General features: G+C 43.3%; 1 protein-coding gene across 2 annotated transcripts; it reads right to left on the bottom strand.

Annotated features, from left to right (window-relative positions):
- Window positions 1–3884: 3884 nt before the first annotated feature.
- PCNP (PEST proteolytic signal containing nuclear protein) lies at window positions 3885–12940 on the bottom strand. Of its 2 annotated transcripts, none has more exons than XM_063148164.1 (5): window positions 12847–12940; window positions 9270–9490; window positions 7303–7377; window positions 6790–6845; window positions 3885–5860 (listed from the first exon to the last, which is right to left on the bottom strand). In XM_063148164.1, the coding sequence occupies exons 1-5, from the start codon at window positions 12899–12901 to the stop codon at window positions 5731–5733; spliced, it is 537 nt and encodes a 178-aa protein (XP_063004234.1). In that variant the 5' UTR covers window positions 12902–12940; the 3' UTR covers window positions 3885–5730. The 2 variants fall into 2 exon arrangements, with proteins under 2 accessions (XP_063004234.1, XP_063004235.1); XM_063148165.1 differs by lacking the exon at window positions 12847–12940 and adding an exon at window positions 9514–12211 and having other exon boundaries at window positions 9270–9438.
- Between the last annotated feature and the right edge of the window lie 2444 nt (window positions 12941–15384).

Genomic DNA, 15384 nt, shown 5'->3' with positions numbered 1-15384 from the left:
TTGCTCTTTCAAGAAACTTTGTTGCAGATTGCTCTGCAGTATTTCACTTTCCACATGCAGACAGAATCTGGCCTGGATAGTTCTATTAACACCTGCTTTTTAATTCTTGCCTAAGGCCCAAAGAGTTCCATTGTATGGGGAAAGGAAACACACTGCCCTCCTGAATTGTGTCAGAACATGGCTGTACAGGAGCACAGTGCTGATGAAACACTGTGTGTATTGATACTGAAATTGCTTTGGCTGCAAGTCCTCTGGTGGGTGAGGTATCTGCTCAGCCCCTGGTAACCAGCTGTAACCATTCTGGTTTCTATCAGACCTTATTTCTCTTGACTTGGGTGTACAACACTGCACCCCACAGCAAGCACCAGCAAGCACTTCCATCTCGGCTCTGCCCTGGGTGGGTATTTGAGAAGGGGTTGTGGTGTGGAGCTTGTCCTCCAGTGGCACTCTCCTGGCTGAGGCATGAGCTGTACAGCTGCCTCCAGGTCTGGGAGCAGTGTCCCGTGCCTTTCCCTTTTCTGTTACAGGAGCTTCAAGGCAGCACTGACGTTGCAGAAAGCCTGATTATCTCCTGTGCTTCATCCTAAGGGAACGCCAGGAGCTTTTAACCCCTCTGTGAGCCCCTGTGAGTAACCAAGCTAGGTCTATAATTAAAGAAAAGTGGGGGTTTCAAAAGGCTGAGTGCTGAAGGAGTAAGGTAGGCTCTGTGGAACAAGTACTGCTCCACAGGGTGCAACTACAGATGCACAGCGGCCAAGTGATGCGTGGGCAATATTTTGCCCCTTTGTTTCCACAGGAGTTACAATCATGTCGTTCCTTGCTGTTGAAGGGAGCACCATGAATTTCTGGCAGCACCAGTGTACAATGCTAACACTCAGTAGCCACTTACAGCTGTGGCCAACAACGTGGTGAAACCCCCCCAGCAGCTCTTAAGCGAGGCCTGTGCTCCTGCAGAAAAATTCCAGCTGCTGCAGGCAGAGGCCCCTGGCCACTGCAGTCACCCTCCAGTGCAGGGCTCTTGGGGAGCACCATTACAAGTCTCCAGTGACCTTTGAAGGACTTAGCAGAAAGGAAGTTTTTCTTGTTCCCAATGGAAAAGTTCTGTGCTGCAGGCTTTGTCTCTCCTGGGGGAACAAGTGCCCCCCAGCATTGCTGAGTTAGGTGGTGCTTTTAGAGGTGGAGTAGTGCAAGCTCTTCTTGTCATGGCTTTAAATTTCACATGTGAACAGGATTGTCACACCATAACTAAATAACTAAAGCCCCCTTTAGGCCCATGTTTCACAGTTACCTGTTCTGTGCCTGCAGCTGTAGAGATGGCAGCTGCTGTCAGTGGGGACACTTCTGTCACCAAAGCACTGCTGTCATTCTGTAACATCAGCCAACACCTGACATGCAACTACCATCTTTACACATTAGGGGATGCTGGGGGAGAAAAGGAGAGATGATTACATTTTTAATATAACTTGCATTAACTTTAGATTAATAACTTGTACTCCCAGGAAAACATCAATATGGGCTCATGACTTCACGTTTCAGTGGAGCTCTTCCTACAGAACCACAGAGACTTTCTGCATATCCATCTCATCAGGAAATGCAATCCCAAGAAACAAATTTAAGAACTGAGCCATATGCCAAGCAGAGGTTTTCCAGACCATGTTCCATGAATCAGGAAGTCCATGCTCTGATTACCAGCCACCCTGAGGGTCAGCTGCTGCTGGAGTGCCCAGACATCACAAAGTACAGAGGTTTGGGCAGTAAATCCTGGGCTCCCACCACTGCAGACTGCTAAATGCAAGTTTGCAAACACAAATGGAACATGCTGTGTCCAGAGTTGAAGTGTAACAAGTTGATGTGCCTTTTAATTCCATGGGTAACTATGCATCTACCCCCAAGCAATGGCTCCACATTATTAAACATGAGCAGCTTTCCTAACTAAGTACTATATAAGATGCCAGTATTTCAAAATTAGACAACAGTAGTGAAACAGTAATGAAACCAGAAGAAATAAGGGATGTGTTAATAAGATAAAGTAAAATAGCAAACTGTTAATTATCCAATAATGTTTATGGTGTTCTAGTGAGTCATGACAGAGACACTAGACAACAAATTCTGGTGAGTTTAGAACATAACCTTCCCTTTTGTAGCTTAAGAGCAGAACTACTCGGCATTCCTCAACTTGTAGTTATATAGGGAATTCAAGAAAGCCAAACCTCTTTGCAGAACACCCTTTAAGGCTACCAAATTGACAAAAAGCTTTCTTGAAACCCTGTAGTTTCTTCAAACAGATTTATCTTATCTTACAGCAACCTATTCAGAGTTCTAGTGACACCAGTGAATTCCAATAGTTTAAAACCTGTTTGCCTCTTCAGGGAACTGAAGTTGCCATTTTCTCAAAAGCTGACTTTTCCTCCCAAGCCTCTTTGGAAAGCCAACTTTGGTAAAGCCACTGGCAGCACATGGAGCTCAGCAGAGTCCAGTGAGTTCTGACAAAGGGGTGCTCTACAACCTTGCAGCCGCGGAGATGAAGCTCACCCGGCCCCACGGCAGCTGTGGCTGCTGCCTTGGTGCTCCCAGGAGCACAACTGCTTTTGCCAGAGCTCAGTGAATACCAGGATTGCGTCAGCTCCAATAGGGCACAAGCTGGGAACTGGCACCCCTCAGGTACTTTAGAGACAGGCTGGGGACTCCTTCTTGCTGATCAAATCTTCATTCTGAGAAGCTTTAAAGGAATGAACTTAGGTGAGGGGCCACACCCAGCACTGCCTGAAACATGGCCAGCAGCAGCTCACTGCACTGTTTGGTGGGGCTGGTTTGGTTTGGGGTTTTGGGAGGGGACTTTTCTTGCCTTTTGTTTTTTGTTTGGTTTTTCTGAGGGGAAGAGGTTGTTGGGCTTTTTTATTATTTTAATACAGTTAGATGAGTTTGGATCTGTTTGCAAGGCAGCAGGCTCAGAAGAGCCCAGCTGCAGAGAAGGTTACTGGGTAACTGCTGACACCTTCACCTTGTGCCATCAGTGTTCTGCAGGCTGCCCAGGTACCAATTCCTGCTAAGCAAGCAGGAGCCCCACGGGACAAAACCACACAAGCTGGCATTTCAACCACTGCCAGGCACACACTGCGTGCTGGACTGAGCAGTTCAAGGTCTCAGCACACCTCCTGGAAGCATTCAGCTAAATCACACCATTTATCATGAGTTTCAGGATTCTTGGAACATCCTTACAAAAAAAAAAAAAAATGCCAAGTCAACTAACAACAACAACAACAACAAAAAAACTTAAAAAAAATCACACCAAGAACAACAACAAAAAAGGGGTCTCTGCATGCAAAAACATGACTACTCCAACATTCACCTTGATGATATTGTTCAGATCAGTCAGTTTGTTCTTGCAAGTGTCAGACATTGAACAGCAGCAGACAAATCTAGCTTGCTTGGCACCGAGTCCTGAGGAGACTGAGGCAATCCTGATGGATTTGCTCCCAAGCCCAGAGAAGGAAGAGAACACTTGCAGTGGGTGAGGCAGGATCACTGCTCACCTTCAGCTGAGATACAGAAGTTTCTGCAGTCTCTCACAGGGTCCAGGATTATTTATTCACTACGGAACTAAGAAGATAATTTTTGCTCTCTCAGTTGCATGGAAGGTATTTCATAGCATGTCTGCTCTTCTGCCTAGCAATTTCCTAAATGATTTTGAAGAACAAGGAGATTCTGGTATGAACATCTACTTCAAAGATGTGAAAGAAAGTAGTGGTAGGTTAATTAAAACAAGGAATAGATCTCTGAGTCATTCTTATTTGAAGTTCTGTTTTGCTTTGTTCCTATACAAGTGGTTGATATAGCATGAACCAGCTACTGAGGAGCACAAGAAAATAGCTATTCACTATGGATTACCACTATCTTAAAGGGATTTATTTAGACAAACATAACCACATGTGATGAAAGTAAGTGAAAAGTTTGTCTTGCCTAGTTCCAGTAATGCCCAAATTGGTTTTGGAAGTCCTGAAAATCAGTTTTTAAAGTGTGTTTTAAATAAACCAAGTATTTCTGCTATGGAAGAAAAATAATGTATACATTTTTATGTTAAGTTTATAACAAGGCTTTTAAAAGAAAACAGTTACAGGTATTCAACTGCATCAGACTTCAAAAGAAAAGAGATTACACATACAATACAAAAATACAAAAAAATATTTTTAGAACTTACAAACTCAAAAGTCTAAGTGGTCAGAGCTTTCCTAAAATAATAATAATAATAAAAAAATACATTTCAAGATGCACTTTCCTTTCTGCACTTGCAAGTTCAACTTTAGCAAGAAGACAGTTTTAGAGGCAGGATGAAAGCAACTAATGTATTGAATGCTACAACCATTTTCCAGCTGAAATTAATTTAGTGTTGACACTATCAGGTATTGGAGTTTAAAAAGAACTTTATGCTTATTTGGGGTATGGGAGGTGCTGCTGGTGGGGCAGGTGGTGCTATTGCTGTTCATAATGTTCTATTTAACCAGTTCTGTTAATAAAATGTTTTTATAAATACACAATCTAAATTAGACTGAAATTTAGATGGCCATTGCTAGCACTGAAATCCCCCAGCACTGTCCTGCAGTATGGAAGCTAAGAAATAAACTGACCAGATTCATGTCACTGCTGAAAATCACTGCAAAAGGAAGACAGGCAGGAAAAGGTCAAGTTTTATTTCTGAAGCTGATACTTGTTAGAACATCAGGATTGCAGATGCAGCTTTCTTTGACCTGATAGTGTCCACTGAGGTCATAGGCATCAAGGCATTTTGTCTTAAATGGCAAGACAGGGAAAGTGCATCTTAGATTTTTCATACTTAAGCAGTGAGTTACCGATTTTTGGTGTGGCTTTTATTCCTTCTAGGCATAGTAAAGAAAAATATTTCAATCAAAGGTGAAGCTTAATGTACATTAGCTCATATTTTTGGTGGTGGCTTTTGTGTACCACTAGGAAATGCTAACAAGCACTACTCAAGGCTAATGATTTAAAAGGAGCACACTGAAAATACTGATTTACCTTTGTAATGAATATTCTTTACAGACTGTATCTAATATACAGACAAGGCCCATTTCCTTAGGACAGAACAGGCCACTGAAGGTTACACACCCTACATGAAGTTTTAAACAAAATCAGAGCTAAGTTACCAGAGCCACTCAGAGCAACATAATTCCTATTTGCAGAGACTTAACAAAAGGTGACTGCAGGGAGAAAAAAAATATCCAAGTTCTTACTATTTCCTGTGTAAGATTATATTCAAAGTAATAGTCCAGTAACACTTCCTAGTACAAGACAATGCTCACTCTCTTTAGCAGAATTCATAGGAGTCAGCTGTTTCTCCTGTTATGAAGAGGGAGCCAGAAGTGAGAATGCAAGAGCATTCAATTTTAACCTGATTAAAGAGACAGTAACCTTTTTCATCCACCTTATTTAATCACTGACAAAAAAAATTATCTTAAAAAGGTACCACTCCAATTTCTTTATTATCTGTAACCTTTTGAAACTAATCACATGAACTACAAAATTAGCAAATGCCTTGAAATCTGTATACAAAACATAAATTACCTCTAATTTCAAACTCATTTATTAGTGTACCACTCAAAGTCTTAAAAAAGTGGCTCCAAAGATAGTCTCATACCATTCTTAAAAAAGGAAACTGTTCCTTTAATGTTACACCCTCCCCTCCCCCCAAAACACCCAACTTGTAATCCACATCATTTAGTTATTTTCTTGGTCATGGACATTTCCAAGATGAGATTTTATATTTCGTTCCCATAGCTTCTGGTTGTCAGAAAATCCATGCTTTCCTTTATTGAACGAATTTGGTCCTGCTGAGGTTGGTGTATCCCTGTGAAAAGTGAAACAAGAGCAGTTGAGAAAGCCAGCTCAACTACAGCAGACTGTGCCATGTCACACTGGAAATGCCAACTTCAAGCCCAGTCTGCCCTCTACCACACAAATTTCCTTCTGTGACATCAGGAGCCCTCACTATTAGCAACTGTAAGCTGGCCACAGAAGTGATCTGTACCCAGTATGTCAAAATACAGCAATGAGATGAGGCAAGAGAGGACGTGGCAGTGGCAGTAACTGCTGCCAGCTTCGAAGATTAAGAAACTGAGGATCTAAATTTGTTACTGGAGAAAAAAGAAAAACCACCAAACTAAAGAACTTTCAGAGTGACTGACTTTAAAAGCAGTCTATCATGATTAGCACCTCTGAAATACAAATTCTCAAAATTCATCCCTAATTTAAGTGAAGCCTCCTCTGAAAAGATCCCTACTCATTTTAGGACTGGTCCCTTACCATCTCAAATCTGTGACAAGCAGAAGAATTACATTATTTATTATAAAGTAAAGAAGCAATTCTTTGTCTTTCTGAGAGATGATTCTTATCTTCAACTTGCACATGAGTTTAAAAATGTGATCAGACTACCTACTTCAAGGGAATTTATAAAAGGGAGAACCAGGAAAATACAAGGTAGAGACAAACAGGAATTCCTACCTATTACAACAAGGAAAAAAAAAAAAAAGAGTTTCTATTTAATGCAGACTCAATTTCTTCCTGAAAAGATGTAAATAAGATTCAAAGTTCAAATGCAAATGTAGTACTTTTAGCCTGTGGATGACAGGCTAAAATTTGAAAATCTTGTTTCTGGAGAAATGTTCCTTTAACCTATGCTGCCTGCTTGTACTCTCAAAGCATGCTCAGGATGTGCCCTGAGCCGGGCAGGGGTTCCTCACTGGCCCTGGTCCACAGCAGAGCTCAAAGCTGCCCTACCTTCCGATGTTCTTCATGCGCATCTTGGCTTCGGGGGGCATCTCCTCGGGCTCGCTCTGCGGGGACAAAGGAGGTCAGAGCCTGACAAGGACACACAGGCTGCACTCTGCCCTGCAGGACAGCCAAGGGATCTGCACACACTGCAGGTCCTACACAGCTACAGGACAAAACACAAACTCCTTTGTTCAGCTCCATGACAGAAGGAGCAGTAATATGACAACAAAATATTTAGCAAACCAGAAGCACAACTTTCCTTTGCCTCCCCCTAATCAAGCCTAGAGAAAGCAAGTATTAATTCAAATTATGCTGTGCATCTTATTTTCAGGGAGAAGTTATCAACATTTTAATGATTTCTTGAACCAACACAGAGCTATTGTGCATTCTTAATCAGAGCCAAAAGAGATGCTTCTAGGTTGAAAATTCCTGACATTTATGTTAAGAACCATAAATAACCCACTCTCCCTGCCTACCACACCAATGGTATTTTGTGCTCATCACTGGCTTATTACTCACATCTTCATCTTCGTTGAAAGCTGCTGCTACAGAAAGGGTTTTTGGAGCCAGGGTTGGAACAGGCTCTTTAGGCTTCTGGAAAAGACAAAATGCACAAGTAACATTAGTCTACTAATTCAGAAAAGCTACCCTTGGCTTTTTAAGTATTTTGGTAAAATTAAATCAAAGATCTTCACTGAAATGGGCAACCAGGGGAAAAGTTTTTGTCTGAATCAAGCACATGAAGGATTCTCTAATGACAAAGGAAAATGACTGCTCATTTATGTGTGATCACTCTGAGCAGCAAGCTGAGCCCTCTCATATTACAACTCCCCACATGCAGGTCTTCACTTTCTAGCACACTGCAGGGGTACTCAGCCACTGGGGCATGGCATGAACGATTAAAACAGAACCTGAACAACTTGTGGTATTCAAAATTTTACTGTGTCACTACTTCCATTATTCTTTTGGGATATTCTTATCCATCAATGTCAGAAAAAAAAGAATAAGTTTTTTTCTTCTATTTTAACAACGTGACAGCTTTCTGGCTTAAAACAATTCTATGCTTTTAAACTACTATCAGTATCTAGCACAGTCTGATTAATATAAGTTCCTTTAAAGACTATTTATTTTATTTCTAATTTTTATTCCTCTATTTAAAGTGGAGGAAGCTGTCAAACTCACAACTGCTACATGTGCTACAACAGTGGTACCAGGAGTTACTTCAACACCACTGAGAAAAAAACAAATAGCTAGTCATAGATTGCTACTATAGTACTAAATCAATCTCATACAGTGCTTTCTGCATTTTACTGCTAATTCTTTACTACACACTCCTAGAAGCTGCTACTGCAGCAGAGCCCTTATGCAACTGCCTACAGCTGTTCCTCACTGATACTGCACAATTCCACACCATTTTTAAAGCATCTGTGCCCAAGGAATGGGGAATGTCCTAGGGGAGCAAAAATGACTGAGGAGAAACAGGTAAATTTCAGCACTGTCTGTCACCCACTAAGTTGAGTGAAGCAGAAATCCTGAGCCAAATTTATTGCCACTTAGGACATGAGAAACTGAAGCATGCCAGAGGCCCAGAGAAGGAAGCCTTGTCCATTTTCCCAAAGTCTGAGCTGACCTGGCTGCATTTATACCCTAGAATGCTGCCAGCCCACATCTCCTTTCCATGTCAAAATAACAGAGCACCCTTTTAATCCTCTGCAGGTTTCTAAAATGCTGTCATTGCAGTGCAAGCCTTTCATGATCACAGTTTGAATTTGGTGCAGATAGCTACTTACAAGGTATCCATCACAGTGACAGGTGGGAAATGTAAATGAACTGTATTAAACAGAGAGGCAGCCCTGCCTTGTCCTTGGCCAAGCCAGGGGAGGACTACTCTGGAAGTACAGAGTCATCAGATTCCCATCTGAACAAGCACAAGGATACCTTGTGCTGGACAATCAAGGGGATCAGAATTCTTAGAAACCTATGTAACAAAGCTCCATCACTTGCATTTAACACAAATAAATCACACTGACCTTGCAAAGAACAGGCAAAGTCATGGAAATATGCTACAACTCCCCATGCTAAAATAAGATCTTTGGAGTGGAAGACAACCTATTAAGCCATCTAGATGCTTTCTTCCATCTTTAAGCATCCTATGCAATGAAGCTCCCTGAACTCCCTGTTCAAAGTAGCCTGAACTGTTTAACAAGTCTCCTCATTTCCCTCAGGAAATTACTGATTTATCAAATCTTATTATAAAATTATTCTGCATGTTCAAAGATCTACAGTTCATTTCAATCAAGGCTTATGATTCCTGAGACTGCTGACCTGTTATTAATCACCTTGAAGTACTTACACATGCACGACCAGCTGGCCAAGTTAGGCTTTACCCAAGTTACCCCCACGGGAATTCCAGGTTTCCTCTGCAAGGAAGCCTCCTCAAAGCACTTCCCTTTTCCCTAAAATGAAAAGCCCCTCAGTAAACTTACATTTGCTCCCAGTTTGATGGATATTGCAGATGCCTTCTTTGTTGTCTGACTGCCTATGGCAAATCCAAACTTGGACATTTTGGCAGGAGCAGGCTTTGTGGCGAAGTCTTCAGCTTCTTCATGAGCTGCCCGTTTCTCTGCGCTGCGACTCGAACTTTCTCCTCCATTACTGGAAGAAACAGTCTTAGTTTTCACAGGTTTTTCTGCCTCTTCTTCAGGTCCTGGTGAAGTCGAAACAACTTACCAAGATGAGCTACTTTTACTGAGCAGATTGATGGGAGCAGCAACCTCAAAAAGCATTATACTCTGGGTGCAATAGGTAAGGTGTTTTTAGTGACAGCAGTTTCCACCAATGTATATTTAGCGGACAGCAAAACACAGAGAGGAGAAGAAACTGCAAGCACTTCACTACTTGTAAAGAATTCTTGTATGAGCCAGGAAAACAATCTTGAAGCACCATCTCTTTATTTAGTATGGAAGTCAAATTTCATGTAGTAAATTAAATGTAGATGACTAACTCTTTTAAAAAGTTTTTTAAGTTGCCACAGATAAGCTTTCATAATTGGAATCCCAATTCCAAATTCAGAGCAGATAATCTAAGGTAAAATTAATTCTACTAAATTTCTACAAAATCATGTCCATGCCAGTCTCTAGGCTTGTCTGGCACAACCCTAAAACCATGGGAGTGCCTACAGTGAGGCCGGCTGGCTCAATCATCTTTCAAGTCACTGCTTGTCCGCATCTCATCTGTGATAAATCTGCCAAGCTCTGCTGAGCAAGGAATCAGCACTAAAAAAGCAAATATATAGATTTCCTCTTTTCTGCTTCTGTATAGCCATGGAAAACACAGCAGCTGAACAGTGATCCCCAGAGAAAAAACATTCAAGCAACACTTCCATTCCTATAAAACCAGCTTCTTCAGCTACACCAAGGGACAAAGGTGTCCTTGGAAAACTCACACTGAACAGAGTAAATGCTTCAGCAAAAAGACACTGCCCTGCTGCTGCCATAAGCAAGGCACTGCAGCAGCAGGAGGGGGAAAACAAACCCACACTAAGGAATGGCCAGGGAAGTGCTCACAGCAGCAGTTTAAAGCTACTGGAGCCAGCACAGGTTCCTCATCACACCAAATGCAGAACAGCAGATTCCGACCATCGGGGGAAAAGCTCTTTGCACTGCTAATGCAAAAAGCTGCTAGGTAAGGTGGAGCAATGGGAGAGAAGAAAGTCTGAACTGGGGGCCAACAAGATTGTAGCTCTGAGAAAAAAAAAAAAAAGGAAGCAAACAACATCAGGAAAGAGAAAAACTAGGGACTCAATCTATATATATATATTTGTCTGCTATTTCCCAAATCAGAAGCAGCAGAATATACCAGTTCTACCCCACTCTTCCAGGTATCAATAAGTGATTGAAACCAAAATGGATTTATCATTCCTGGCAAATCATTTTTTCCTACAAAAAAAAAATGTAACTTTAATCAGTTTGACTGTATTAAAAAATGCTACTAGAAATTTGATCCAGAAAATATAGATATAAAAATGCAAAACAAAGGAGGAAAGAGAAACACCCAACATTTACACAAGTGACCTTGGGTAGTGGTGGCTGTCTTAGCAGAGTTTATCAAACAGCAGTCTGCAGAGACTATGAGAGCATCCTCATAGTTAGTGCACAAAATCACATCAAACAGTGCTCCAGGTGCAGCCTCAGTACACTGGAGACTGGTTCAAGGCTAGGTAGAAGATTCACTGGCCCTAAAAATGCTGGAATTGCAGAGCTAAGTCTTCTTTTCCATAATACACAAAATCCATAGCAGCCAAAATTCAGGGCACAGGGAACCAGGGCCTAGGCTAGTGCTAGCTTGAAGGTTACTACACTATGCTTACAGCTTACTTCTTTAAAGAGCAAATTTCAAATACTGCTGGGCACAAGATGAAGCTAATACAATCCACCCATATCTGTTTTCTCACCAAACCCTAAAGAGCACCTCTCTCAGAATCAGCCCCTAGCAGCACTGCATTCTGAGTGTCATTTCTACTGGGCTTGCCAAAGGATGAACACCAGACTGCTGAGAGAAACACTCTGGCTGTTTGTCAAAAGTGTCAGGGGCACAGGACAACTGGGGAAGGTGGGGAGGGAGCTGTTGTGCTGCTGGATTTCTGCAGGAAACAGAAACTCAGGCATATTAAGCATTAAACAGGTCTCCAGCACCTCCCCTGCCAGCCCATAGGTATATTCCAAGATCTCAAGGCTGCTTTATCATTTCCTGCAGGTCATATTTCACCTCCAGAAAGCACCAGCACTATTTCCAAACCAGACTGGCTAGTGCCCATCCCATGGATTGCAGACATGAAAAGTTGTCCTCCTTCACAGCCAGTTTTACTCATGTGAATCACCGAGCCACAGGAGGGGACACTTCCACAGCCCAGGTGGCTGAGGTGACAAGAGTGACAGTGCCAGCTGCACAGCATTTCAGGATCTGCTGTCCCTGGGAACAAACCAGTCACAGCTAAATTCATTTTCAGATAAGCCCCAAAAGCTAAGAACGGCAAATTGCTTTCAAAAATCCTCAGGGAACAGCTATTCTTCCTTAGGGCCAAGGTACCTCAAGTCATTCAGATCATGTTTCAGCACACAGGACAGCAGGAATTACTGATGGGCTGATGCTGTCCAGTTACTGTATTACTAACACAAAAACACACCCAATACCACCACCAAAAGCTAAAAACCAAAAAGCCACCAAAGCCCAACAGAGAACCAAGAGTCAAGGAACTATCTAAAATCAATACTCTTCAAATGTCAGCGATTATGAGAAATAACATTCAATGTTAAAGCTATCCTGATTGGTTTACAAGCCTGATTTAATTTTTCACCAGATCTAAGAAGTGCCCTCTCCTTACACATATATGAAAACAAACAAAAAAACCCACTAAAACCCAACTAAATAAAAAGAAAAAAAAGGAAATACACCAAGAAAGAAAAGCTTTATCTTTGCAAAGACATTGTCCTCTCAACTTTAAGGGAAGAAAGAAGAAAAGAAACATTAAAATTTTCAAACCAAATACTGCAGAAATTACAGGAATGTCCAGTAATAATATAAATACTATAGGACCAAACAGCAAACTTACAGATTGTTGCCAAGCAAAAAAATCCCCAAATGCTTAAAAGAGCAATTAAAGAATATTCACTGAGAGTGAACATTCATTTATAAAAAAGGTACCAGAATTGTTGAAAGTTAATCTTTAAGGCTCTATCTTCATCCTTGCAGACAGCAACAGTCATATTTCTCTCAGAACACGGAGCAAGTACTCCGTCCATTTTTACGAGAGAGAAACAGCGCATTTGCCCGGACAAGGAGCAGCGGGTGTGTTTTTGCCAAAGCGCCGGCAGAGCTGAGCCCAGCAGGCGCCACTGGCCTCTCCCCAGCGCAGCCCCCTCAGGCCCAGGCCACCCACTCTCCCCGCAGGGCCGGGCAACTCACGGCCGGCTGAGGCACACCCGGACCGCCCCACCCCCGCTGCACCGGCCCAGAGCCCGTTCCCACCCCACAGCTCCGCGGCGAGAGGCGCTACGTGTTCACCTCCTGCGGGCTGCGGCCGCTTCGCCTTCTCCCCCTCGGCTCTGCCGTCCGCCATTTTCCCCCGCCTCCTCCACCGCCTCACGCGCCGCGCACGCGCGCCGCTCGGGCCCGCCCCCGCGAGGCCCCGCTCGCGGCCGGGCCGGCCCCGCCCCTGCGGCGCGCGGGGATGGCGCGGGGGGAACGGCGGGAGCGCGCCGGCGGCAGCGGGAGCGCGCAGAGCGGCGCCCGTCAGAATGGCGGCCGTCAGGGCCCGCCGCGCACGTGGGCACGGCTTCCGTTCCCTCCCCCGGGGAAAGCGGGGGGATCAGAGCCGCCCCCCGGCACTGCCGGCATCGCACCCTCAGCCTCGGCGTCCCGGGGGTGCGAAGGAAGCACGTCGCTGCCGCGCCCTCCTCGGTGCGCGTGGTTTAACGATGCCTGCCGTGATTCACGAACAGCATCGCCTCGCTGCCTCCGCCGTGGGTACGAATAGCTAAAGCGGGTGGAGGTGGTGCGCCAAGCAGGAGCCGGTGGTGCCAAGCAATGGGACAAGAGGCAACGGGCAGAAACCGAGGCACAGAAGTTACACCTGAACATGAGGGAGAAATTCTTTCCTGTGCAGTGACCGAGCGCTGGGCAGGCTGCTCAGGGCAGCTGTGGAGTCTCCCTTACTGCAGATAATCTTAAGAGCCATCCAGATGCAACCCTGTGCTACCGGCTCTGGGATGACCCTGCTTGATTCGGGAGGTTGGACCAGCTGAGCACTCTGGCCCTTTCCAACCTACCCAGTCTGTGATTCTGTGTGAAAAATGCATGTATTTTATGATTGGCTTTTCGCAAATAGTAAAATGAATATTATATGTGTTCTGCTAGAAAGTAATGCTGTATTAATTCTCTTAATGTGAAAAACGCTAATCACTTGTTTTTAAAATTTTAAAAGTTTAATAGTAATAAAATGGTTAAAAAAATAGTAACACAATTAGAGTAATAACAATTTGGACAAATTGAATTAGGACAATATGAGACAATAAAACCAAAGAGTTTTTTATAACGTAAAACTATATTTAACACAGTATTTAAGAAAATTAATACAGCATTGCTTTCTAACACAACACCTATAATATTAATTTTAATATTTGCGAAAAGCCAATCATAAAATACATGCATTTTTCACACTTAAGTAGTGTGTTACATATAGTTTTAGGTTATAAAAATTGTTAAAATAGCAACTATGCTATGTAAGATGCTTTGTTTAAAAGAAAGGACTTGCAGCGAGATAGCAGCCACAGGACACCTAAATCTTTCAAGAGAAAAAGAATTTATTGCCCTCTTATCAGAAGAAACAAACTTCTTCTTGCCTCAAAGGCGCTGTTAGGATTAGAAGGAAGAAGCTGACATTGACCAGACAGAATCCTGTGTTTGAATGGAATTTATGCATCATGTATGAGATGTATGAGTATACAACAGGCTGTTGTTCTTAAGGGTTAATCCTCTTAATGTGTGTCCTTTTCCGGGCTCGTGATACCCAGAAAAAGGTACCCAGACGTCTGAAACTCTTTGGTTTTATTGTCTCATATTGTCCTAATTCAATTTGTCCAAATTGTTATTACTCTAATTGTGTTACTATTTTTTTAACCATTTTATTACTATTAAACTTTTAAAATTTTAAAAACAAGTGATTAGCGTTTTTCACATTCTGTGACACGAGTTCAAGTGAGCAGTGACACCACCTCCCCCACGCCAGTGTACAAGCCAGTTTGCAGATCAGAAGAGGCTGTGTGTGTGGAGGAAGAGCAAATGACATGGTAGAAGGGGCATGGTACCCACATCTCCAAAGTCTCTCTCTTGGATCTGGATGAGGCCCCTTCCAGCCCAAACCATTCCACAGTTCTATGTAGCTCCATTGTTGTCTTCCCCCCTTGAGGAAAGAGAGCCTGCCCGAGTGAGGCACACGCACTCACACAGCCAGTCCTTGCACTTCAGGCCTTCCCAGGCAGCTGAAGGCAGCTCTCAAGCATCACCTGGAACACCACCACCCTCGGGTGAAGCTTTGTGTACTTCCCAACCACACAGAGCTGAAAGGAACCAGGTCCTTCCCTGTGCCAGAGGTGACCCTTGCCTGCAGGCCCTGCCCCTCACAACAGGCAGTGTTGGGGTAGTGAATCTTCCAATCCCCACCTTACAACAGCACGTGGGAAGAGGTGACAGCAGGGAGTGGGTGACCAACTCCTCGTCTGCCATCACTGACTTTAAGCTTCCCCCACAAAGACAGCCATCCTCATCCCACAGACAGCAGAGCTGTATTTAGCTGCCCATGGCAGCTCTGCAGCCTGAACACAGACTTCCAGAGAGACACCAATGTATTCTGAACTGTAAAAAATATTAAAAGGGCCCTCTGCTCCTATTTACTAATAGGACAGTTTACCAACTCAGAAGTTCCAGCACTTTGGGAAATCTACATTACATGGCCTGAAAACACAGGCACTCTGGGATAAAAGTCTTACCCAAAAGTAGGCAAGATTAAATTTTTTTTTCAGCACAGTCAAGAAATTTGCCTGA

This window comes from Melospiza melodia, chromosome 2, assembly GCF_035770615.1.
Source record: "Melospiza melodia melodia isolate bMelMel2 chromosome 2, bMelMel2.pri, whole genome shotgun sequence".
In the NCBI taxonomy this organism is placed as follows: Eukaryota; Metazoa; Chordata; class Aves; order Passeriformes; family Passerellidae; genus Melospiza; species Melospiza melodia.
The sequence above is the reverse complement of the archived record's forward strand: the minus strand, read 5'-3'. Positions and strand labels throughout refer to the sequence as shown.